The following is a 27,794-nucleotide window of genomic DNA, read 5'->3' as shown; positions in this document are numbered from 1 at the left end:
CTGACTGAGGTTGTCATAATTCATGCATGAAAAGGTTAATAATATAAAGAATCCTTTTCAACTATAAAGAGCCTTTTGTGCAATGAAAAGGTTCAATGGATGTTAAAGGTTTGTCATGGAACCACAGATGCCAATGAAGAACCTTTATTTTGAGGAGTTACTGTTAATGTAGGCCTACTGTAACCTACTGTTAATGTGCAGTGTTTTACCAAAATATGATAAATGTCCATGAGCATTAATATTCATCAGAATAGTGTCATTGCACAGCCAACAGGAAACCAGATTCTCCTAACTGAATTCAGGACAAGTTAATATATAGTCTGTGTCACTGAACCTCCTCTTCCCATCGCTTAACCTGGTCGTGTTAGATTATTCAACCATGACAGTATAATGAGCGCCATGAATGAAATCAGTCTCATAAAAACAACTAAAGGAAATGACAATGAGAATTACTAACAAAAGGCTTGAGATTCACTCTTTTTTATGAGTTTATTACCTCCATTAAAGCGACTATGGAGGTCTAAAGATACCTTACAATAGTGTAGATTGAAAGGTGTTACAATGCTACTTACTGCATGTGATGGCAGTGTGAGCGCGCCCTCTGGCGGTGGGCGTGAACGCGCAGTCAGCTGACGTCATCCGATGACGCTGGAGTCTATCACGTGACACTTACAATCACATGACGAACAGAAGTTGAAAACAGGAAGACATCGAACTCATATTTTAATCAGGTAAATCTTTATTTGTGTTCATCGCTGTTTCTACTCAAAGCATTTTTATTTGTAATTATTCATTTATAAATGACAGTGTCATATCAACAGATTAAGCAAACAGATCGTGTCGTGCATCAACTCATTGTCTTTTGAGTCAAAATATAACTGTGATATGCACTAGTTTATTATGACTCACCGTTATTCTGAAACATTTTGTATGCAAAATAATCGTGCATGTAAAATGCCGTCTTTATGTATGATATGCATCACCTCCTGTGTTTGTGGATTGGTCCAGTATGTGAAATGGCCGCAGCGGTGGAGAGAACTGATGATCTGGTGCGAGAGTATCTGATCTATCGAGGTTTCAACAGCACACTCAAACATCTGGACTCAGAGATCAAAGCAGACAAGGAGAAAGGCTTCAGAGTGAGTTTGTGTGTTTATTCACCTCCTCCTGCAAGCCTGGCTTATGCACAAGTGTAGGACAATATAAGGCTTTTAATAAACATTAAATAAGGTTTATCACATCAAAAAGGTCATGTGCATTCGAATATGAGTATGCATGAATCAAATGTACATGTATAATATGTGATAGTATAAATGTTGATGTGTGTTCCAGGTTGATAAAATCATCGATCAGCTCCAGCATCTGATTCAGAACCATGATCTGGCGGGTCTGAAGGAGTACTGGGCGTATCTGGACCGCAGGCTCTTCTCCAGGCTGGAGGACGTCTACAGACCCACCGTCAGCAAACTGAGGACCAGCCTCTACCGCTTCTACGTCATACACAGTGTTCAGGTGCAGCACCACACACCTCAGCACAGAAACTAAACAACTGCATTAGAACATGTATTTTTGCATGAAAGAAAATAAAGCCTATTTTTGGATTATTGCATTTTTATTATTATTTTTTGCATTGTTGTGGCATTTTCAACACAATTCCACACATTTACTACTCTAATTTTGTTAATGCTATGCAAAAATAAGCTTCAAGGTCGTATTAAATTTAATTTATACTGATCAGTAATTAAAATGATCATTATCATTGATATATTAATGAATATAATATTCATTAATATATACTTAATATAAATAATAGTAAATAATAATAACAATAAAAATGTTATCAAGTAAATATGTATTTAATACAAATAGTAAATAGTGCTAAATTTAATTTAAGCTAATCATTACAAATATCATTAATATATAAATATATACTTAATATAAATTTAAAAAATAGTAACATTAAATAATAACAATGATATTATTTAAATAAATAATAACATTAATAATACAAATCTAAGTAAATATATAAATAATAATAAGAAAAATATAAAATAACAATAAAATGCTATTAATTAAATATACTTAATATAATAGTAAATTAAATAATTATATTAATTCTAAAAAATAATGAAATAATAAAAAGCTATATTTTTTCAAGTTACTAAAAATTTAATTTATGCTGATGATGAATTTGTACGGGTCAATACTTAACATTTTTAACAAATATAGTATTTATTAATATACATTTATATACTTAATATTATATTAATAATAATAATACCATTAAATAATATTAATGAATATATACTCAATATAATGAATAATAAAATAAATATATAATAATAATAATAATAATGTTAAACAATAATTAATGAAAAATTATAATTAATAAATAAATTAATAAATAAAAAAGGATTGGTTCGGTGTCTGTCTGTAGTTTATGTTGTGAGACTCATCTTGTATCTCCTGTGTCTCAGTCGAGGAACCCAGAGAAGACGCAGGAGTTTTTCCAGAGGCAGGCGCTGGAGCTTCAGTCTCAGCCGGAGTGGCGGGAATGGTTCGCTCTGCCGTTCATTTCCACACCGGAGCAGAATCCCGTCTTCTCTCCGTACTTCTCCCGCCAGTGGGCCGACACTTTCCTGGTGTCTCTGCACAACTTCCTCAGCGTTCTCTTCCAGTGCATGCATATCCAAACACTGCTGTTGCCCGGCAACCCATGCGCTCACTGTAACATCCGTCTATTATGGGATGGGGGGAATCATGATCGTCCTTCAGCTGTTTAGATAGCCTAAATGTGGCTTTGATGCTTAAAAATTGTAAAAAAAATTTATATGCATTAATCCCTGATATTATGCAGATCATATGTAATCATATATAATGTGATGAAATTGATAGTGCTCCTTAACAGCTTCACCTCTGCCTGCGCTCTTGAGCTTTGACAGTGAAGTACAGAAAATCACGGGTCTTCAGGAGGAGAACGAGCAGTTCAGACAGATGGTGAGATCTTCACGGTTTACTAGTTGAGCTAGTCAGTAATTCCTGATGCAACATGGTAGAGATGCAACTTCAGTGCTTCATATTGCACTAAAATATACATTGTTCAGCCTGAACATGTACAGTGATGCACTTACAATGGAAGAAGGCTATGTGATTAGTTTTACGCCAAAAGTATCACTGTTTTGCAAAAACGTAAAAACTTGTATAAAAAATAAGCATTAATCAAAACTTATTTAAAATTACACTGCACAAAACTGAAACATGAATTCAAAATAATGTTTTCCTTTATTTTATTGCTGTTTTGTGCTCTCTCTCATTTTGTGTACACTTATGCAGTTTTATCACTTGCTTTTCTAAATGTTATATGTATTCGAATTTTATGTAAATGAGGAGGGTATTTAGCGTCACCATTGGTCCACTAGTTCTAGATTGACGGCTCCAGCCAATCAGAGTTTAAAGGGACAGTTCACCTTAAAAATGAAAGTAAAGTCCTCATTAATTCACCCTGGTGTTGTTCTAATGCCGTACGCCCTTTTTGGACCACAAAAGGAGAATTTTGTCACCCTCGCGCTCCTCCGTAAAAGAAAAACACAAGTTGTGATAAATCAACACGCAATATGAAATACAATACCTAGAAATCCCAAAAAAGTAGAGTTAAATATCTCTCCGGTTGTCAGATGACAGATGTGAACGCGATAACTTCTTGTTACAACGGATAGATAGAAAGTACATGGATTATATTTCATGATGTGTTTTTATTTTTTTATCAATCTTGATTTCTCACAACTTGTGTGTTTTTCTGGGCGAGTCGGAGTGAACTGCGGCGCTAAAAGAGTCTCATGAACGTTCAATCGAGCGCAGACCAGCGGCCAAGATCAGGATCTTCTTTAAAGTCCTCCTGTAGTCAATAATTGTATCCCTTAAAACTCATCTTTGATCAGCAAAAGTACTTCATTCTTCATGCCTTAAAATATCTTGAATGTAACTCGACACCCTTGCCTCATTTAGTATACACGGTTCTATGACTATGCAAATGAGCCCCGCCTCCACTCACTCACTCAGCTCAGAGATCCACTGGTTGGCGATCACACGTTGATCTGATTGGTTACAAGGTAGTTTGTGACGTCAGAAACACCAGCGATTTCAAAGCGTGTTTTTGAGACTGTCTTTGTTTCACTGCAGTTTTAAGGAGGAAATACTCAGCAATGCTGTCGACTTATGAACTTACACATGGTTTGTCTTAAAGCATATTAAAAACACCACATAGACACATAAACAACATTAAAAGCTTGTTTTTCACCAAACTAATTTTTTCAAGAACAATTCTCCTTTTGAGGTCCAAACAATAATGAAGGGCGTACGGCATTAAAACAACACCAGGGTGGGTAAATGAGGACTTTACTTTCATTTTAAGGTGAACGGTCCCTTTAAAGTTTTGATTCATGCTTATTATTTTTCGATCTGTGACTTATGTGCCTATTAATCCCCTTAGAAGAGCAGTAATTTTGTTGCGATGCATCTGTCTGTAATCAAACATCTCCCTTCCTTCCAGTTATTTGCTCTTCAAGGAGAATCACGGCCAAAGAAAGACGAGGTGATGGTACATCACAAACTCCCGCCGTACGTCCAGCACATGGACCGACTCGGCGACACTGAGCTGTGAGGAGACTCTAGGACTGAAATCATCCGGTTGTTCACGCTGGGTGTTTTTATCCAACCATTTCACATTATGTCGATGTTTACAATTATGAACTGAAAATAATGAGACTGACGAGCATTTGATCAGTGAATAAACATTCACTTGAAACGTAACTTCCTCACAATAGTCTTGATTGTGTCTGTGATCATTTCTGTACATCACTGTGATAATACGGGGTTCATTATGTTTGATTTGGGGAAAAATCATGTAAAAATATGAAATCAAAACTATTTTTGATACATGTGAAGCACACAGAACGGATCTGCACAAATATCAATGAGGTGTAAAGGTTCCTGTTCCTGTTTCTGCAAGCTCTTTGTGAATATTAAATCATTTTAAACTACGATTCTTGATAAAAAGCCTCTTTGTCTAAAGTTAAAAGGCATTCAAACTGGAAAAGAGAAAACGAAAGAAGGGAAGTGAGTGGGAAAATCAGGTAGTGTGCAGTGTGTGTGTGTGTGTGTTTTCAGAAACGTGAGCGATGTTTCATCTGTTTTCTCAGTGATCTCGTGTACAGTCAGAGGAACGTGAACATGACCACACCGACCAGAAACTTCTTCTCCACGTTCCTCCCTCAGGCCAGACGGGCTCCTGGGAAAACGGCCCCGGGGCCACAATCCTCGCCCACACAGGCCTCGCTGGGCCGGAAGGACTCTCCCGCTGTAGCACAGGTACATCCAGCGTTATTTCAACATCGTTAAGATACTATTAAAGGGATAGTTCACCCAAAAATGAAAATTAGCCCATGATTTTCTCACCCTCAAGTCCTCCTAGGTGTAAATGACTTTCTTCTTTCAGACGAATACAATCAGAGTTATATTAAAAAATGTCCTGGCTCTTCCAAGCTTTATAATGGGAGTGAATGGTTGTTTCTGTTTTGAAGTCCATCAAAGCACATTCATCCATGATAAAAGTGCATCTATCCATCATAAAAGTGCATCTATCATCATAAAAGTGCATCTATCCATCATAAAAGTGCATCTATCCATCATAAAAGTGCATCTATCCATCATAAAAGTGCTTCTAGCCATCATAAAAGTGCATCTATCCATCATAAAAGTGCATCTATCCATCATAAAAGTGCATCTATCCATCATAAAAGTGCATCTAGCCATCATAAAAGTGCTTCTAGCCATCATAAAAGTGCTTCTAGCCATCATAAAAGTGCATCTAGCCATCATAAAACAAAGAAGTTATATTTTAATGTTTTATTAATGTTAACAAATATTAATAAATACTGTAACAAATGTATTGCTCATTGTTAGTTTGTTAGTTAAAGCAATAACTTATTGTATAAGTGTTACAAATGTTGCTTTGGCAACTAGATGTCTTTCTGTCTATCCGCTAATCTGAAGGTTTTTCTCTCTGTGATTTTCAGTCCGTGAAAGCAAAAGATCCGCCGGCCGCGAAAGACTTGAAGATGCCCACTGTTTCCGCGGTGACGGTGGATCCGGCCACGGGTCATCCCCGAACGAGACGAGTGCATGACCACGAGAAAGAGAGAAAAGAGCTGCTCTCCAAACCCTCAGTGCAGGTCCGAGAAACAAAGACCTCTCAGTCTCGCTCTCTGCTCATGTTCAGTGTTTTCCTGCGGTTTGCTCCTCGCGTGACGCTGGCACTACAGTAGCCAAACACTCATTCAAGGGATTCGGTTCGGGACGTACTTTTCCCATTCATTTTCTCCAAGGAGATTTTAAAAGTTCCATGAACCAAACCAAACAGAAGAATCACTACATTAACTTTATAAATGTTCAGATTTCTGGGAACACTTTACAATAAGGTTCCATTTGTTAACATGAGTTTAACATTAACTAAGATTAGTTAATACTTTAGAAGTATTTTTCATTCTTAGTTCATGTTAACTAATGTTAAACCCATCCTGGGTTTACTATTATTAAAATGTTTATATATGTGACCCTGGACCACAAAACCAGTCATAAGTAGCACTGGTATATTTGTGTGATAATAGCCAACAACCCATTGTATGGGTCAAAATGATCAATTTTTATTTTATGCCAAAAATCTTTAGGATATTAAGTAAAGATCATGTTCCATAAAGATATTTAGAAAATTTCCTACTGTAAATATATCACATTTATTTTTGTGAGTGGATGCAGCACAATCGAGGACTTTAAAGGCGATTTTCTCAATATTTTGATTTTTTTGCACCCTCAGATTCCAAAGCTTATTTATTCAGCTTTCCGATTATCACATATAATGAAGTTGAAATCACACTGACATCATCATGCATTATCTATCGTGTTTCTCCGTGTGTATTTTTGATTTCCACAGAGTTCGGAAAAGAAAACGGATTTGGATCCAGACACTCAAACCGAAGCTCTTCCTGATCAAACGGAGTCCACCAATCAGACGCGAGTTTGTGATGTGGGCGGAGCTGGAGTTGAGCAGCCCTTTATTAAGCTGAGTCAGGAAGAGTATGGAGAACATCACTCATCCATCATGCACTGCAGGTGGGTGTGGCCAGGCAACATTAAATGGGTCGTATTATGGGTTATTCCATGTTAGGGCTGGGAAATGATTAATCGCGATTAATCGCATCCAAAATAAAAGTTTGTGTTCACATAATATTTGTGTGTGTACTGTGCATAATTATTTTGTATATATATAAATACACACACATGCATGTATATATTTAAGAAATATTTGCTTAAATATACTGTATATATATATATATATATATTATATATAATTTGTATTATAAATAAATATAAATATTTTATATATAAATAACAAATTTTTCTTAAATATTTACTTGCATGTGTGTGTATTTATATATACAAAATAATTATGCACAGTACACACACAAATATTATGTGAACACAAACTTTAATTTTGGATGCGATTAATCGCGATTAATCATTTCCCAGCCCTATTCCATGTTCATGTTTCTTCAGTGTGTGTAATGTCGCTGTTTGAGCTCAGAGTTCTTCTGTATATCAGAGTCAGTGTTTCTGAACTCCTGAAACGCCTCCATTGTATCTTGAGTTTCTTCCGGGAACGAACACGTCACAATATTCCTCATTTAAATAATTCATATGCAGAATAAAGGGGCGGGGCCTGGTTGAGTTAGTTAGTAGTGTGTTAAACTGGTGGTTATGGTAAGGGGCGGGACATTTCCCAAACACACTCGAAGCGCTCGACCAATCACAACACACTGCTCCAGCCGACCAATCAGAGCACAGTGTGCTTTAAGGAGGGGCTTCATAGAGACAGGAAGTAAACAGAGCGTTACTGACAGACTGGGAAGAGAGGAGCCGCAACAATGGAGAATATGAGGAGAATAATCAACATTCAAGCTGGAAAACCTGTTCTAGTAGAGCCTAAAAACATCAAGACCTTGGAAACGGTCTCCTTTTAAAAACAGTCATAATATACTGTCTAATAATCATCATCCTCCTCTGAATCTATTACACTGGCTGTATGATTGCTGTATGTAAATGAGCTCTGTTGTCATTGGCTAATCTCTGCATACGGTTTCGGATGCTTAACACTGAATTGGTGTTGATATGTTAATGAGCTTATGGGCATTTCTGTGTTTTAGTTTCATTATATGAGCTTTTATTGGCATCATCAGTTGTGTGTTTGTGTTTTAGGGTGGACTGCTCTGGCAGAAAAGTGGCCAGTCTGGATGTGGACGGGGTGGTGAAGGTTTGGGCCTTCAATCCCATCATGCAAACCAAAGCCACCATCATGTCCAAGTCTCCGCTTCTCTCTCTGGAGTGGGCGGCCAAACCTGACAGACTGGTAAATCACAACACTGTTCATGAATATACCCAGAGAAATAGATTCAGATGGCATATACATTAACAGTGTTTGCATTTTTAAGCTGTAAATGTTGCTAAAAACAGTATTTGGTTGGTTTTATTGGTCTATGTGGTGTTTTCCTCCTGCAGCTGTTGCTCGGCAGTGGCGTCGGCACAGTGAGGCTTTACGACACGGACGCCAAGAAGAGTTTGTACGAGATGTCAATAGACACCGTCCACCCGCGGTGAGTCCTCACAGATCACTAGTGTTGGGCACTGACACAAATTTCATGATTCGATTTCAAAGTAAATCAATCTCTGTGTGAACTGTTTAGGGAAGCCTGACAGTACATTACTAAAGGTTGAAATTACAGCTGATTTGTGTACAAACATTTAAATTGCACATATGGCTGTTTATAAAAAATACGTTTTAATAATAAATTCTTATGTTTCTACTCCAGTTTGTTTATTTAAACATTTTAAATGATATCTTTCATAACATACTTGACGGATTTACTTAAACATACATTAAATATTGAATAGGGATGCCACCATATTGGTATTGGAAAATTTGTCTGATTTATTAAAGCTGATAAATAATGGTTTCCTCTAGCTTCCTTTATGATTGGAATCACTTCAAAAAAGGAAAATACAATTAAGTGCAACATGTGCAGCTCAAGTCTGTCAAATTGGCTACATAAAATTATAATGAGAACATCATTATAATTGTGTGCTTGGGACATGGATTTTAATGGTGAGACATTTGTTTTTGTAATCAGGCTCTCAAAAATTATATAAAATTTTGATTTATCGGCCAAAATATCAGATATCGGCTTTTAAATATAAAGAATTATCGGTTATCTTATCGGACAAAATTTTGATATCGGTGCATCCCTAATATTGAAGAACAGGTTGAGTAAAAATATAATAAATATGCAATATAGTGCATATATTGATAAAAATGCTGAGTTATTTTTCTAGCTAACTAACGAGTTTATGGTAATTGAATGGCTTTCCTGATGTTCACAAGCTGATGAACACTGATTGATCAATTACATGAGACATGATTCATTTCAATCAGTTGCTCTGTTTCTTTCAATATTCCTTCTGATGTTCATTCATGTTTATTTGGTGCTACAACTAGTAGTAAAGCGGACAAGATGATTGGTTCACGTGCCGCTTGAACTGAGACATTCAAGAGAGGCGCAACAAATAAAGTTTAGTGTAGTTTTCTTCACGCATCAACTTAAAAACAGCATAGACTAAAAGATCGAATTTTGAGATTTAAGAATCAATATCAGCTTATCAAAATGAGAATAATTTTTATATTTTCAACCCAGCCCTACAGATTACCCATAATGCACCAGGATTTAAATCTCAATTTCTACATGCATCTTATTGATAAGCTATGGTTGCATACTCTTTCACATACTATTTTTATAAAGTAGTCCACTCAGTACGTATTCATGTGTGTTCAGGATCCTGTCGCTGGCCTGCAGTCCCAGCGGGACGTCGTTCGTCTGCTCCGCGGCGGCTCAAGCTGCTAATTCTGCTGTCGCGACCGAGAGCGACGCACGAGGATCCGGTCCCGTATCCGGACATCTGCTGCTGTGGGACACCAAAACGGTCAAGCAGCAGGTACTGAAGCCAAACGTCACCAACACACACATGTAACGTCTGCACACTGGTTTTTACTGACGTTTATCTTGTTGTTATTGCGTTCAGCTGCAGTTTTCGCTGGAGCCGGGACCGGTCGCCATAAACTGCACAGCGTTTAACCACAACGGAAACCTGCTGGTGACCGGAGCGGCGGACGGGATGATACGGCTGTTCGGTAATTGTTTATTTCTACAGCACTTTATACACAGCAGACCGAAATCAGCTTCAGGAAAATAACAGGTGTCGATGTTGCAAAATTCATCAATTATGAAACAAATTCAATCTCAGCTATAAAGCCGCTCTACAGAAGACATTAGTGTCATTATTTAGTTCAGTTCAGTGTTGATTCAGTTCTGTTCAATAACTTTATCGACGTTGCACAGTTAGTGACATTAGCTCAATTCAGTTTTAATTTTGTTCGCATCCAATAGTGTCAGTCCTGGTGCCATTAAATCGATAATATTGCTGTCTTCAGTGTCAGGTTCATGTTATGTTTATGTTTTGCTTTTTGTTCCCTATTTTCCCGCTTCTTTTGTTTTCTAGGTTTATGCACTAGTTTGTTGTCTTGGTTCTGATTGTTTTGCGCACCTGTTTCTTGTTCAGTTGGTTATCTTCAGTGTATTTAAGCCCACTGTTCTCTGTCCAGTATCGTCTTTGCCTTTTTGTCTTCTTCCTCGCCTGCTTCTTGACACCAAGTGACTCATTTAATTTGCATGTTGAAATGTTTCTCTGCAGACATGCAGCGCTATGAGAGCGCGTTGAGCTGGAAGGCTCATGATGGTGAAGTGTACAGCGTGGAGTTCAGCTACGACGAGAACACGGTCTTTAGCATCGGAGAGGACGGGAAGGTGATGGGAATCTCTTTCTGTGTTTATTCTTATCTGTTCTGTAATCGCTGATCAATGTCATTAACACTAATTATGTCTTTGAGCCACACACACATTGAAAAATGCATGCGTAAAGGTATACTGGCTAGTTTATGGCTGCATCATCTAATAATTTTCATTGAACATGGATTGGATTAATTTAACATTCAGAGTTCATTTTTGCTATCAAATATTTCTTAATAACGTTACCTTATATTTGACTTATTATTATAGAACTTTTCATATTTTCTAAATAAATAGAAAGGCATAATACAACACACAAAGTTAATTAATAAACTATTGGTTTGCTATACCGGCCTTTTTCATGCTATATCCGATGGTTTTAAACTGATAAAAAATCAGCGATAAATATCGGCGACCGATACATCAGTGAATCTCTACTTAAAATCTCAGGGGAACTTAAAATAAATACTTTCATTGAACCTGTTGTGAAATCTACAAAATGTTTAGCCTTCACATGAAATTCGCATGGATTTCTTGATATGACCAGATTTTGCCCACAAAAAATAAAATAAAATTAACAAACAATGATAAATGTGATTCATTTCAGTGAATCAGTTTAAAGCTCTGATTCAACAATTCATTCATTTCTGTTTAGACACCAACAATTAAATGTTCATCTGAGATTGCTGTATGTAAACATGTTGTGTTTGTTGTCAGTTTGTTCAGTGGAATATCCACCGCTGTGGCGTGAAACAGTCGGAGTACTCGCTATCCCAGGATGCCGTGGGGCCGTTTGTGCTGTCGGGTTACAGCGGATATAAACAGGTTCAGGTTCCACACGGTCGTCTCTTCGCTTTCGACTCTGAGGGGCAACATGTTCTCACCTGCGCCGGTAATGGAGGAAACATCTACCGGGTAAACACACATTTACCAACCGCTCTTGCAGATGAGCTCAGATCATGAGGAATTGGTTCAGTTTTTTATTTGGTCCTCTGTTTTGTTACCAGTATCTTTTTAGCTGTTTCTGTCATTATCAATTAAGGCTGGTAGTTTTTTCAATTAAATTTTTTTTTTAAATCTTGTCGATTCAATGTCGATTCTCAAAAGCCATGAATCTTTTTTTTTTCTGTATTTATTTCCGCAAAGATTGAACATAATCATGCGTTCAAGTTTGTAACTTAAGTTCAAGATGGCGGCGTACCTTCTCTTAATTAACTACACAAATACAGCAACCGCCTCCAACTCGGAGCTCAAAGAAAATTCCAAGTTTCCCACTGAGTGCTTTCAACTCAGAGAATCACGATCTTTCTGACATGACTTGGACGCCTCAACTTGAATCTTATTACTTCTCCACTAGATGTCACCCTCTTATTTACCTTTTTCAGTTCTTAAACGGTTAGTTCACCCAAAATTTTTTGTCATTAATTACTCACCCTCATGTCGTTCCAAACCCGTAAGACTTTCGTTCATGTTCGGAACACAAAATGAGAATTTAATGAAATCTGAGAGCTTTCATTATTAGCACAACAGCTAATGTTTTAAGATTTAATTATATTTTATCCTAAAAGTAAAATAACATGATCCTTTTTGAACAAGGCATGTGACTGCTTAGACTATCATTTTCCATCAAAATTCAGTTGAAATAGAGAGGTGGGTAGTTTTAATGCATGTGTACCTGAAATAAAAAGAGTTTAATATAAAGTTCTGTGGCTCTTATTTTCTTTGGATTGATTCACCATTTATAACTGATGTTTATTAAAAAAAAAAAATCAATAGTATTTGTATTGAATCTATATCCATTGAATCTGATCGAATCGACACATCTGTAATGAATCAGTGTAATTTCAGTAGCTTTGAAATAGTATGATAGTTATTCATATTTTTGTTTCATTATTTTCATCTCAATTTGAAAGTTTTAGTAATTAAATCTAGTAAATCTAAGTTAATAGGCCTATCTTCTCTCCTCTCGTCTAGTTAAGCAAGGCAGACGTGGGTCTCGAGAGCGTCTTGTCTCTCGGTGGTCATAAAGCGCCGGTCGTGACGGTGGATTGGTGCTCAGCGATGGACTGTGGCACGTGCCTCACCGCGTCTATGGACGGCAAGATCAAACTCAACACGCTGCTCGCTCAGAAACCCTGAACAACGGATCGGAAATGCCAGCGAGGAAGATGATGAGGATGAAGCAGAATCTCTGCTAAAGTTAAACTCACATGATGTCTTATCAACCAGTCATCTCTGACATGTGACCAGTAGAACATATCAACAATGTTACGGATTCAAAGACGATGAATTTACACTTGCACAGAATGAACGCAAAACAAACCCTATAGATCCAGAGATTGATGATAAGCATTTATGTTTCTGTGTGAGTTACTGACGTCTTTTGAGCATATGCGGAGAAATGTTACGGTAGAAAGAACAAACATATAATGAACAAATATGATTGAGTCAGGTCAGTGAGAAAGGGCATTAGCTTCACATTAATGTTTCTGTTCTTATAAAAGATGCTGTTTATTTCTTACTGTTGGAACCTTAAAATGCAACTTTACCAAGTAATAAAATATTTGAATGATGTTCATATACAATTGGTTTTTTTTGCATCTGTTGTACATTCAAATAAATATCATCAATTAACAAAATCCTGTACGTCATTTAAAGTGTGGTTTTGTGGAGCTCAGTTGAATTACAAATACATGGAAAAACAAAGTAGTATTTGTATAAATAAGTCTGAAATATTTTTACAGGTCAATGGATATCCCAGAAGTTGGGATATCCCAGTCAAAATGCACCTTAAAATATACTTAAAAGTTAAACTGGCAAAGAGTGTACATTTTTCACTGGCGCTTCTTAAAATAAAAGTTCACAATGTCACACTGAGTAAAACTGAAAACATTCATCCACAATCATCTTTAATACTGCTCACTGATATTATAATATGTTATCAAACTCATTGAACATTGAGGCTCATTAAAATCTCCAATAGAGCCACGACACCAAGCTGTTATTGATTGGAAGCTGCCTATAGATTATCATAAATTTGTACTATATTGGATTGTGTTACTAACTAGGGATGCCACGATTCTTCGATTAAATTAGAGAACTCGATTTAAAAAAATATATTTATAACATTCATCTGGGAACCCAATGTGTCATTTCATCAGATTTGAAACGCAATTAATTTATAAACCTACGCCAACACAGGAGAATACATCAATATGTTTCTAAATATGCAAAATGTTCTACATGATTTTAAAATAAAAGTCCAAACCCTCGCACTGAGTTTGCATGTTTTAAGTTTCTAGTAGTGACCAAATATTAAAGATTAAGTAAACATTTGAATAAAATGTCGTTTGGCCAAAATTAAACAAGGATTTGATCTGCTGTAAAGTGTAACAACATCAAGCCATTGGCGCCCTCTGCAGGCTTTTATTATAATACATAATGGACATAAGTTGATTGTTTATTTAATGTAGGCTATTTTAACAGTGTTGTTCTATAAAACCATATGATTTCTTGCTTTTTATACTTTATTTGAACCAAAATGATCACCACATTGTTATTATATATTTATTTAAAGTCATTTTAAAGGCTATTGTTTGCTTAGGTCTATTTTTATTACCACAAAAAAATCTGATTACTCGATTAATCGTCAAAATAATCGACCAATTTCTCGATTACCAAAATAATCGTTAGTGACAGCTCTAATACTAAAAACAATTTTTGTCATGTAATTTGGAATCAGTAATCGACTATCTACCCAGCAGTGTCTATCTTGATGAGCGAGTCATTGAGTCATTCAATCGATTCGTTCAAAACGGCTGATTCATTCAAGAACGAAGCAAGTATGAATGGGTCAGTTAAGGGCAATTCCGCGCAAAAATGTCACATCCATAACGCCAACTAAATACAATGGCATTGTGTTGGCGTTATGGATGTGACAGTTTTGCGTGGAATTGCCCTTAATCATTTAAAAATGCAGATTCATTTCATAACGAATCTTTGTTTGGAACTATTTTCGTTGGCCGTGCTATTACCAAACCACACGTGGAGCGTTTAGACTGCGATGCTCAGTCTATGCTCAAATATGCCAATCACACACACACACACACACACACAGGGCCGTGCAGAGACCTCTGGAGGGGCAGGTGCTCAAAGTATAAAAGGGGGCACATGGAACAAGGCTTTAAATAGGGCTGTGATCAAAATACAGTAACAGGGTTTTTCCAGCCTCAAAATGAGGCGGAGGTGGTAAAAATCCTAATAATGTATTTTAATAATAAGATAATAAAATTTGTATTTTTTGTAGATCATCATATAGCCTAATGTGTTTCCCACATAATTTTTGTGGGTGTAGCTTGGTACCTCTAGGGGGGTTCGGGGGCATGCCCCCCCGGAAATTAAATTTTGGGTAACACTTTATATTACGACCCGCAAACAACTGCGTAAGTAAACCGAAATTACGGTGTACGTTTATGTAATTATAGTGTACTTCCGCGTAGGTATAAGGGAACAATATGTTAAGTTTTGGGTAATTAAGGGGTAACAAGCAGATATACAACCTGCAAAGAACTTAGTAAGTAAACCGAAATTACGGTGTACGTTTCTGTAATTATAGTGTACTTCCGCGTAGGTATAAGGGAACAATATGTTAAGTTTTGGGTAATTAAGGGGTAACAAGCAGATATACAACCTGCAAAGAACTTAGTAAGTAAACCGAAATTACGGTGTACGTTTCTGTAATTATAGTATACTTCCGCGTAGGTATAAGGGAACAATATGTTAAGTTTTGGGTACTAAAGGGGTACAACCAGATATACAAGCAAATTATTTATAATGTAATTATTTTGAAACTAACAGGTACCTATTCTGTTAATATATTCCAGGCAAAAATTGTACGTCTGTTGTATATAAAAGTTTTTATCACATTTCTGGCAAAATATGTTCTCGTGCAATGTAGTTACAGGGTAATTTTGACATCTGTGGGTTGTAAATTAAACTTTATATATATATATAAGCCAAAAAAATTAGTTTCTGCTATGATTTTAATTTAGAACGTACCATGTAGTACTTAGTACTTACCTTATCACATTGTATTGCAATGACACTTAAATGTCAGGGCAAATATACTGTGTAATTAAAAGGTTTTTTTTAATAAGAGTACCTTTCTCTGTAATTACTGTGCAAATAGTGTTGTTTCGTATTGTTACATAGTAAGTAGTGTTTGTTACCCGTTTCAACTGTGTATTTACAGGGTAAGTGTAACTCCTGCGGGCTGTAAATTAAAGTGTCGCTTGTTACCCCCTTGTTCTGTGTAGTTACAGGGTAAGTGCAGTAAATATACAATAAAGGATCCCATTTAATTTCTGACTTTTATTTTACAAGAAAATTTCAAAACAGTTTTTCATCTTAATAAAACATTGTCTTTTCTACAGTATCAAACAACAAAGTAACACATTATATCCCCCCATTATATATATATTTTTTCAAAATCAGGTGTTTATAAAATTGTTTCAGATTACATTTTTATCATACTGTGCTTACATACAGCCATATATATATATATATATATATATATATATATATATATATATGGCTAGTATATATATATGTAGTTACATGGTAATTTTAACATTGGTGGGTTGTAAATTAAACTTTTATATATATATATATACATATATATATATATATATATATATATATATATATATATATATATATATATATATATAAAAGTTTAATTTACAACCCACCAATGTTAAAATTACCATGTAACTACATTGCACAAGAACATAATTTTGCCAGAAATGTGATAAAACCTTTTATATACACAGACGTACAATTTTTGCCTGGAATATATTAAAAGAATATAGGTACCTGTTATTTTTAAAATAATTACATTATAAATAATTTGCTTGTATATCTGGTTGTACCCCTTTAGTACCCAAAACTTAACATATTGTTCCTTTATACCTACACGGAAGTATACTATAATTACAGAAACGTACACCGTAATTTCGGTTTACTTACGAAGTTCTTTGCAGGTTGTATATCTGCTTGTTACCACTTTATTACCCAAAACTTAACATATTGTTCCCTTATACCTACGCGGAAGTACACTATAATTACAGAAACGTACACCGTAATTTCGGTTTACTTACGCAGTTGTTTGCGGGTCGTAAAATAAAGTGTTACCTAATTTTGTACATTTTAAAGATAAATTCATTAATCTGGTGCACTTTGAGTCACCCGAATCCACTGTTAAAAATAAATAATCCACCCGCAAAACCGCCCATATTCTTTGATTTAGATATCTGCATCTGATCATCATATTACAATTATTCAAATTCTCAATGTTAAGCATGATAATATGGTAACATATCACACTGAAGTAGGCTGATTTAAAACGAACATTTATTTAAAATAAAAGTTCCTCTTTTGGCAAAATTACATTTCCTTAATAGCCTAAACAGAGGCTTTTCTCCCTTCAAACTTAAATTGTCAATGTTTCATTACATCACTGTTTGAAAACACTAATTTTTTGTACCTTTTATAAAGGGCATTTTCCCACTAATTTTATTAAATGTATGCTCCATCTTTCATTTCAAATTCTCAAATTTGATCAATATATTCAATTAAAATAATAAGACACTAGGCTGTTACCAATCAAATTAAATAATTAACATTGAAAAATTATAACTGTATTAATTTGGATTATTTTAAATATTTTTGAATATACAAATAAGGAATGTTGAAAAGAATACTTTATGAAACTAAACTGCCAGTAGGAGGCGGCAGGCGACCGTCTTAATGAGCGAGTCATTGAGTCATTCATTCAAACGATTCATTCAAACGGCTGATTTATTCAGAATGAGGCAGTTTATGAATGGGTAATTGAATCTTTGACTCAACCGATTCGTTCAAAACGCTGAATCATTCAGTAATGCAACAAGTGTTGCTGTGAGATGCGCGATGGTTCTGCTGTGATCTTTGTTTGGAACTATTTTCGCTGCTGAAACAGAACAAAAATAGTCATTGCGTCTAAAATGTAAGTGACTTAATTTTAACTATTTGTTTATTGACCTGCTATGAAATCAGTCTCGGTTTCAATCTTGATGGCATTCAGGAAAACAGTTAGCCTAACATTACACACAGCAATATAAACAACATCTCTGCATGCTCTCTTCACGTCGTCCTTGTAAAATAATAATAATAAGTAAACGAACATCAAAATCACTTCGCTGAGAATGAAACGCCACTTACCAGCAGCCGCAGATTTGAAGATATCCTCTGGTAGTGCGCATAGCCGCGCGAAATTAAAAAAAAATGTGCGTGCAGCGTGAGGAATGAGTTAGTCAGGTGAAAGGTCATCATGTGGGTCATTTTATTTACGGCTAAATTATTATTAATTAATTTTACTAATAGTTAGATTGGGCAATGGGCAGGCATCCACAAAAGGGCCTTTAATTACAAAAAAAGGAGAGGACATTTTGCCTTGACAAAAGGGCACTTTGGACACCAAGGGGCAAAGGGGCAGGTGCTCAAGCACCCAACGCCCCCCCATCTGCACGTGCCTGCACACACACACAAATTGTACTAGGACTAAAAAAAAAAACCTATAATTGTTGCTAAACAGTGACAGGGCAGTTCAGTAACAAATAGCTACCCTTTGACAGATGGCGAGCGTGGTATTGTGACCAAATTACAATGCAACCAATATCTTAAGTTACAAATACCTATAGCAGGTGTTGATCTTGCTGTTTATGTGATCGCTGAGGGTGTTTCACTTCTTATTTCTTGAAGAAGAATTTCGAAATATCCATCTTACATTTCGTATTGATCTAGTCAAGTACACGCCAACGAACTCAGGAAATCTAGATAATTAAATCCAAAAGATCTAATCTCATTGGTTGGATCGAATTATGACTTCTTATCGATGGTTGGGCAGTTTACATGTCAGTCAGTTCTACTGGACTCAGTGGGCGGGGACAACTTGATAACGTAAGTTTGACACATTTAGATGCGAGCATTTATTTTAATGCGCATTCAAATTCAGTGATGATCAGTACAAAGTATGATAATAGAGGGATGATGACTTTACTGTGAGAATCAATGAAACAACTGTTTCTATTAGATAAACAACACATTTTCACTGACATACCTGATCTGATGCTCATTATAATACAGTAAATATTAAAATATATTTAAATCAGAATACACTATACATTTACTATTGAGATGTTTATTATCAATATAAATAATATCTTTGCAACTGAATTTACATATAAGAAATACATAGAGAATTGCTTGAACAAATGAATCATTATAGAATAAAATGCAACTTAAGGTGAAAAGTGTAATGTCAATTTATGACAGAACCATAACCCCAAATTCATAGTTTACAATTTGATTATTTGTTTCATAAGTTACAGAGAACAGTGTTGTAAATTGTACAAAACACCCATATTGAATCTGAACTCGATTATTGTTACAGATAAGATAAGATAAGATAAGATAAGCCTTTATTGTCTCCTATTGGAGAAATTCGTCTTGGGCATTCGAGAGAACAATGGCGACACATTGCGTATAACAAACACCCAACACACAGTTAACCTACACAAAACATGCTCATAATTATCCCCTACAGAACTTCAATTAACATCCAACAACCACACACAGTACCCCCCATAACTGTCTTCACATTCACAGAAAACAGAAGAAAACCCACATCACATCACAGTCTTATTTAGTAGTATTTGTCACACATACATTACTGCAGCTGACACACACACACACACACACACACACACACCTTATCTATTATTATTCATTAATTTAATTGAAAGCGGCACAAATGAGAATTTATACCTGTTAAGCTTGCAGTTTGGTAACCTGTACCTTCTGCAAAAAGATGATCATTTGTAAAATGAAACTTAAAACTAAACTAAAAAAGAACAATTCTTGATAAAACAAACCACACCCTATTTAATAATTTTCAGCTGAAGTTTGACTTGAATCATTGAAAACACCTACTAATGATTTAAATATGAAACACTAGTATAACTTGTTCTTATGTTTTTACATGCGCACTATTTTAAAGGTTGTTAATGAGGCTGCAAACATGATGTTTGAACTCAACATTGCAGTGTAACATTGAATTGATGACATTCCAACAGATTTTATTTTCTTCACTGTTCATTTGTTCATTTTCTTTTTTTCATTCTCTAAGGCTTGACGTAAACCTTCGGTAGATTTAAATCGTACAGGTAAACAGGAAGGGACCAGCATCACACCTGGGGTTTCGGATTCAGTCGGTCTCTGGAAGCCTCTCCTATTAATCTTTCTGCTGTCCCCTCCACCTTTTGGAAAATGATAATCTAGATTATATTAATCATCTGAATCATCAGAAACCTTCATCGGCATGAAATGAGATACGGGATGAGAATGATCAATGTTTAAGTCTGAAGCTGAAGAGAGAGAACAGATACTCATAGATACTCACATTGCTGCATTCTGTCATACTCACTTTTTACCAACATTGTCCTGCATCTTCTGTAAGACATTGAGCTTCAGGTTGGTCAGGTGATCTGTGAAAGTGATCGCCACACTTGGACTGGGGTCTGGATCTGGAATATATTGGGCTCTGAAACAACATTCAAGAGTCAGAGATGCTGATGATCTGAGTTCAGAAGCACAAAGAGAAACAAACACAAACCTTTTCAATGTGGCCTTAAAGTTCTGTAAAGAAAAAAAAAGAAAGAAATGCAAATTATTCAGCACAACTTTTGGTTTTAATCTCTGAAATTGACATTCATATCATTGGAGAATAATGAAGATTAATTGACACCTGCAGGAATGAAACATCTTCAGCCTTCATCTGCTCCTCGATGTCTCTGATTGTGATTCTGAGAGAAGAAATCTGTTTGCTCGCCTCTATAATCTTCTTCTTCATCTTCTGACTCCTCTTCTCCTCTTCCTCTCTCAGCGCTGTTCTTCTGGCCGCTTCTTCATCATGTAAAAACTGGTGAAGTTCCTTAAACTCATCTTTAATCTGCTTCTCTGTGTTCTGCATCAATCTAAGATTAAAGAAATTTTTACACAAATATATTATGCCCAAATTAGATCAATATCAATATATACATTCCCAAAATAGCTTAAAAAATTTTCAAACCTTAATTTGTTCAGCAGTTTTATTAAAAAACTGTTTGAAATTCTCAAATGTTCTCCGTATCTCCTTTAAGGGCTTTAGTGCAGCTTTGAGTTTCTCCTGAAACAAAATCAACAGAAAAATAATGTCTTACACCTCTTTTATTGAGTGATATTTAATTTTTAGGTTGTTGCCTCATTTCTTTGATGTATTTTAGATAGCATAATGGAGGTGATATTTTTGGAGGTTTTTAGCCCCCAACGGCTCCTTCCAGGCAGCGAGGGGATGGGTAGGTTTAAGGTTGAGGTTAGGGTTAGCTGCCTGGAAGGAGCCGTTGGGGGCTAAAAACACCATCAAGCATTTTTGGAGGGAGAGAGTTGGGTCAAAATTATTATAAATATCTGTGACCCCCACAATACACCATTGTTCAATGTCCTACAGACTGCAGCAACAAAAATCCAACCAATCCTTGTTTTATAACTCTGATGATACATTAATCTGAATAATGTCTCGGTTAGCCTACATATGTAACCCTCTTTCCCTGAAGGAGGGAACGGAGACGTGACGTCGACATGCCAGCGTATTGGGATTGCGCCAGGGAGCCCTATCATCTTCGAGTGTTAACAGAACGAGCCAATGCACATTGACGTGCGAGATTTGCATCTCACGCTCCGCCATGCAGAGTGGGTATAAATAGGAAGCATGCACCATTTGTCTTTCGCTGAGGAGCCGAGCAAGAGCCCCGTGGTCAGCGGTGGTCCAACAATGGTGGCGACGGGATGTTCCGTCAACGTGCCAAAGTATTGGGATCCCAAGTTAAACGCCCAGCGTAAGCCTCCTGATGCCGAGGAAGTCCAACTGCCAACTGAACTCAAGCAACTCAAGCAGTTCAACACTGATCGGACACGGCGGACCAGAAACAAAAACAGGATTCTCCTCCCGGGAGGGAGTGGTGTGGTCACCATCTCCCGAAGAGCTACTTCCTGGTGGGCGAAATTCTCCACAACGTCGCCGAAGAGCCCAACCTGGGAAATGTGGGAGTATAGGAACCAAGACTTGTCTGCCTCCCTCATATCAGCCAGGTTGAGCCAGAGATGGGTCTCCTGGACTACTAGTGTGGACATCGCCAGGCCCCGTTCTAGGCACCTATAGAAGGGTGGGCTTTTTTCTATCATTCATAGATAGATAGATATCTAAATTAGCCTAGATATTCTTAATAACTATATTTATTTCATAAATTTTATAAAAATATAATAAATTAATCTATATTTATTGACGTTGACGAGTATATGAAACTGTATCAGTCGCCAGTTTCCCGGTAACATTTTTATGAATTCTAACAAAGATATACCAAACTGTATTTGAAATACATTTATTTTATGTATATTACAAATACATTTGCATATTTTTGTACTTAATATAAATACCCTGCAATTGTACTTTTGGTAAACTACATTGATATACTTAAAGTCTGCTAAATTGGAACTACTTTTGTACTTGTACTTTAGTTACCCAGAAATAGTGCTGAGGTCCAACTAAAATTATACTTAAGTATATCTGATTGTGTTAAAATGAAACTACTGCAATCATACTTTAGGTACACTTTAAATATCTTGCATTTAAACACTATCCTTACTAATAGTGATATTAAAGCCACATTTTAGGTTTAATGATAAGAAATGTCATTATGCAATAAAAAAATACTTCAAATAAAGTTTAATATCGTATTTATATCAGTAAGTCTAAAGCGATGTGCCTGTTAATATGTTAATGGATTTGTAGTATACTTAGGGATGTTGTGAAAACATGAACGTGAACAAACCTGAACGACGCTGGTAAAAAATATTTATGGCTGGAAAATTTTTGGCTGGAAAAGTCACTGGCCATTGTCAGTTGTGGGAAAAAGTTAGTTTTAGGCCCTGTCTGTAAATAACTAATGATGTCTGATCATTTTAAAGAAGGAGAAAAAAGAAAAAAAAATCAACCTCACCTTATTATCTATCACAGCTTCGTCTACAGGACTGAATCTGTGGTTGGCGTGTTTTCTGGAGTCTCGACACACCACACACACGGGCTGTTGATCATCCAGACAGAAGAGTTTGAGCTCCTCTTTGTGATCTCTACAGACTCCAGATGCAGATTTCTGTCTGCTCTCCTGTTGAAAACTCTCACACAGGTTCTTCAAAGCCAAATTTACCAGAGGACGATCATTTGAAGATGTTGTTCGGCAAACCGGACATTCTTTAAATGTTTTGTTTCCCCAAACCCTCTGAATACAGCTTGAACAAACACTGTGGCTACACGACAGAAGAACAGGATTGACAAAAATGCCACAGCACACCGGACAAGATAAATCCCCCTCAGACAAAGATTGAGACGCCATTTGTCTTAGTTACTTAGGGAGAACGTCTCCAACTGAGGGAAATAAATATACAGTAACTATGTAAGGAGCAGGTGGATCTGATTTAGGCTTGAAAAAAAGCAGAGAAATATTTAAAGACAAAGAAATGAGTAAATGTATTTGTGTGCTTCCAAATCAAGAGCTCTTTGGTTTCAGGACTCACATAAACATCAAAACATAGAGTTTCAAAGTCATTTTTTATATATTTGTCATTGTGAACATTATTGATGTTTATTGATTTAATAAAATGTTAAATCACTGCTTCTTCAATGGGACAGAATCTGTGGTCGGTGTGTGTTTTGGAGTCTCGACACACCACACACACGGGCTGTTGATCGTCCAGACAGAAGAGTTTGAGCTTCTCTTTGTGAACACTGCAGACCGTTTCACCTTCAGATGAAGATCTCTGTCTTCTCTCCTGTTGAAAACTCTCACACAGGTTCCTCAAAGCCAAATTCACTGGAGGATCATCCATTGGGGATATTTTTCTGCAAATGGGACATTGATTAAATCCTCTACTTTCCCAAAACGTCTGAATGCACTCTGAACAGATGCTGTGACTGCAGGGCAGAACAACAGGATTTACGAAAAAGTCCAGGCACACGGGACAAGTGAAGTCTGATGAAAAAAAACGTCAGATGACATTTTACTGGTCAAAAATCAATCTTCAAAGTTTGACTTTAAGGTTTAAAGTTTCACATCCACAGCAGGGATATGAACTAGATTAGCAGGTGTGTCTCATTCTATATAAAGTGGGAGGAGCTCAATTCAAACAAATGTGATTCATTCTGTTCTGTATCTAAACAATGCAGATAAACTGGATCCTCTAAGGGGCCGTTTACACAACACCATTTTCAACTAAAACTGAAACTTTTTATGAGCTTTGGTCGTTCATTTACACGATAACAGTGTTTCGGGGGCCTGAAACGCAAACTTTTGAAAGCAGATTTCAGAGTGCAAGTTTTTTTGAAAACGACACCGTTATCATCTCGGTATGAGATGGATGGCAGAGACAGGCTAAATACACATTAATTGCGCAGATATTAACATAAATAAATACATAATATTCAATAAAAATAAACATGAATAAGACTTATTCATGATTCTTTTTTATTGACTTTTATTGATTGCAAAAATTTGATTAATTTCTAATTCTAGATCACTAAAGGAGTCTCGAACTAGACTGCACACTAAAGGAGTCTCGAACTAGACTGCACACTAAAGGAGTCTACAACTAGACTGCACACTAAAGGAGTCTACAACTAGACTGCACACTAAAGGAGTCTACAACTAGACTGCACACTAAAGGAGTCTACAACTAGACTGCACACTAAAGGAGTCTACAACTAGACTGTATAAGAACTGATTTTCCTGCTAAAACAAAATGCACCCTTGACAGCAGATAGCAAAGACAGAGCACAGGACATTGTCCTGCCCAAACTTATCTCCTTGTCTCCTTGTTTGACTTCATCTCATCCCCCTCTCCCTCTTCAAGTCACTGAAAGTTCATTAAGAATGTCTATATATCACATATGGTGTATCTTGTGAATATGTTGTTTTTTCCTTTCCATGTCTGGTATCATTTTAAGTGTCTCAGTGCAATTGGTAAAATGGTCTTAATTTCATTGCAGTCATTGGTTTAATGAGAAAGATTAAGAACTTAGAAGAATCCTGTTCTCCTCTCTGGCTGATATCTCTTTAAGATATCTCAAGAAACCAGATGCTACCCCCCTGGGGTACATGGATTGGCTCAAACAACTCTAAACAACATTTGTATAACCCCTTTTTGTTCTGGTCTGGGTATTTAAGGGTAGGTGACAGATCAGTCTTTGGGACCCTTTACCAGGATCATCCCCCATACAGTTTCAGTGTTTTCCTGTTGGAGATCACTCACACACCACTGTGTGTCACTGTCAGGAAAACATTACTTGCTTTTAGAGTCATCTTTGAGTAAATGATGTCATGTATTTATTATTTCTGAATTGGCTTTTAATCATTTACTTCTGTAATTGGCATGGTACATTTTTACAGGACAAATAAATGTTACATCTTGATTTATTCTGAAGTTTTCTGAAATCATTATTTTAGTAGATTATGAGGAGGCTGGCGCTACCGCAGCTCTGTGTCCAGGATAGGTCAAACTAAAGGCACATATGAACGGAGCAGAAGGCACGTCATCTGAAGACCTTTTGATTTCTGTCTATCACTGACTTGGCAAGTTGTACGGAAGTGGCTAAATAAACTACACTTTTTTGTATAAGTGAGCAGTAGGCAACCAATTTAAAGGGATAGTTCACTTTGAAATTAATTTTCAAGGCGACATCTATGTATATATCTATACCCGCCCGCGCCGTCAGATCATTTGGACGTGTGCTGTTTTCAAGAGATAACAACGATATAAATACTGTTCGTTTTCTCACACAAACCGCTCGTTTCGTGTCTTAGGCCATCAATGTGTACTTATGATGGGGAATTGTTTCATTTGGACGATGGGGAATTGTTTTAATTTGGACTTGTGCATGCTCTTTGAGACAGTGACCATCGACCTGCATTATATGACTGACAGACAAGATCGGTTTGACCTAAAAATATCAAAATTGAAACTACTGCGGAAACAAAGACACCTACATCTTGGATGCCCTTGAGGTAAGCTAAAACATATCAAAAATTAATTTCAAAGTGAACTATCCCTTTAAGAGGTGTTAGCAAACCCTGCACCCTCTGACCAAGATCAGACTGGCGAGGCTGTGTCCGTGAGATCCACGTAAACCCGGGGCGTGTGACTCTGTGCTGCATCGGGTCCCTTAGGGAATTAATAATTGAAAGTATGGGATACTCAGAATAATCAAAGATCTAAATAAATTCATAATCAATATTTATCAGAAAAACAATCTAAATTTGATTATCATTCGAAATTGGAGTCAGATTAAGCATAGAGCTAAAGTAATACTAAGACTGCACACTAAAGGAGTCTCGAACTAGACTGCACACTAAAGGAGTCTCGAACTAGACTGCACACTAAAGGAGTCTCGAACTAGACTGCACACTAAAGGAGTCTCGAACTAGACTGCACACTAAAGGAGTCTCGAACTAGACCGCACACTAAAGGAGTCTCGAACTAGACCGCACACTAAAGGAGTCTCGAACTAGACCGCACACTAAAGGAGTCTCGAACTAGACCGCACACTAAAGGAGTCTCGAACTAGACCGCACACTAAAGGAGTCTCGAACTAGACCGCACACTAAAGGAGTCTCGAACTAACTGCACACTAAAGGAGTCTCGAACTAGACTGCACACTAAAGGAGTCTCGAACTAGACTGCACACTAAAGGAGTCTCGAACTAACTGCACACTAAAGGAGTCTCGAACTAACTGCACACTAAAGGAGTCTCGAACTAGACTGCACACTAAAGGAGTCTCGAACTAGGCCGCACACTAAAGGAGTCTCAAACTAGGCCGCACACTAAAGGAGTCTAGAACTAGACTGCACACTAAAGGAGTCTCGAACTAGACCGCACACTAAAGGAGTCTCGAACTAGACCGCACACTAAAGGAGTCTCGAACTAACTGCACACTAAAGGAGTCTAGAACTAGACTGCACACTAAAGGAGTCTAAAACTAGACTGCACACTAAAGGAGTCTCGAACTAACTGCACACTAAAGGAGTCTCGAACTAGACTGCACACTAAAGGAGTCTAAAACTAGACTGCACACTAAAGGAGTCTCGAACTAACTTCACAATGCATATTTAAGGCCCTTTTAGTGACATCGAGATGATATATAATCTTTCTGTCTCCAAAAAATCATCAATTGCCTCCTGTGAAATGTCTCCTACTGTGACAGCTGCCATAGCGCCTGTTACTGAATGTTGACTGTTTGTCCGAGTGAGTGGAGGGGGCGTGGCTTAGCCATAGGTTAATTAGAATACATGCGCAGGGAAAAATAAATGTAGAAATGTGGAAATACAGAAATAAATAAATATATAAATACATAAATATATAAATACATATACATATAGAAATTAGTGGTCGACTGATATTGTTTTTTTGATGGCCGATGCCGATATCTTAGAGAGCAGGGTGGCCGATGGCCGATATAAAGCCGATATTTTTATACATATTTATTTTAATCAATATTTAATAAATTATAAATAAATTATATTTTTTAAAATAAACATGCTTTTATACTTTAGATGGCAACTTCTTAAATTTGCAATCCCATTACAGTATTTTTCACAAAGTAATTGTTTAGAAATATATGAATATGTGAATAAAAAGAAGGTAAACACTGTAACAGGGCA

At 36.5% G+C, this 27,794-nt stretch overlaps 1 protein-coding gene across 1 annotated transcript; it reads left to right on the top strand.

The window, feature by feature from the left end:
* Positions 1-611: 611 nt before the first annotated feature.
* wdr91 (WD repeat domain 91) lies at positions 612-13,588 on the top strand. Its single transcript, XM_084138302.1, has 16 exons — positions 612-731; positions 1,009-1,139; positions 1,333-1,512; positions 2,478-2,685; positions 2,915-2,997; positions 4,550-4,656; positions 5,199-5,367; positions 6,075-6,230; positions 6,989-7,167; positions 8,311-8,461; positions 8,611-8,705; positions 9,939-10,098; positions 10,186-10,294; positions 10,855-10,967; positions 11,667-11,864; positions 12,924-13,588. Exons 2-16 carry the CDS (start codon positions 1,017-1,019, stop codon positions 13,086-13,088), a joined length of 2,196 nt encoding a protein of 731 aa, XP_083994428.1. The 5' UTR covers positions 612-731; positions 1,009-1,016; the 3' UTR covers positions 13,089-13,588.
* The last annotated feature ends 14,206 nt before the right edge of the window (positions 13,589-27,794 follow it).

The sequence above is a fragment of the Abramis brama genome, assembly GCF_963993115.1.
Source record: "Abramis brama genome assembly, chromosome: 15".
NCBI lineage: Eukaryota > Metazoa > Chordata > Actinopteri > Cypriniformes > Leuciscidae > Abramis > Abramis brama.
This window is presented reverse-complemented; position numbering and strand designations above follow the sequence as displayed.

What these genes read in the sequence shown, in the direction of transcription:
- wdr91 (XM_084138302.1), top strand. Translation starts at nt 1,017, where the DNA reads ATGGCCGCAGCGGTGGAGAGAACTGATGATCTGGTGCGAGAGTATCTG. An exon ending in TCTCCAAACCCTCAGTGCAG is followed by an intron (nt 6,231 to 6,988) that starts GTCCGAGAAACA and finishes TGATTTCCACAG; the next exon opens with AGTTCGGAAAAGAAAACGGA. An exon ending in CGGGATGATACGGCTGTTCG is followed by an intron (nt 10,295 to 10,854) that starts GTAATTGTTTAT and finishes GTTTCTCTGCAG; the next exon opens with ACATGCAGCGCTATGAGAGC.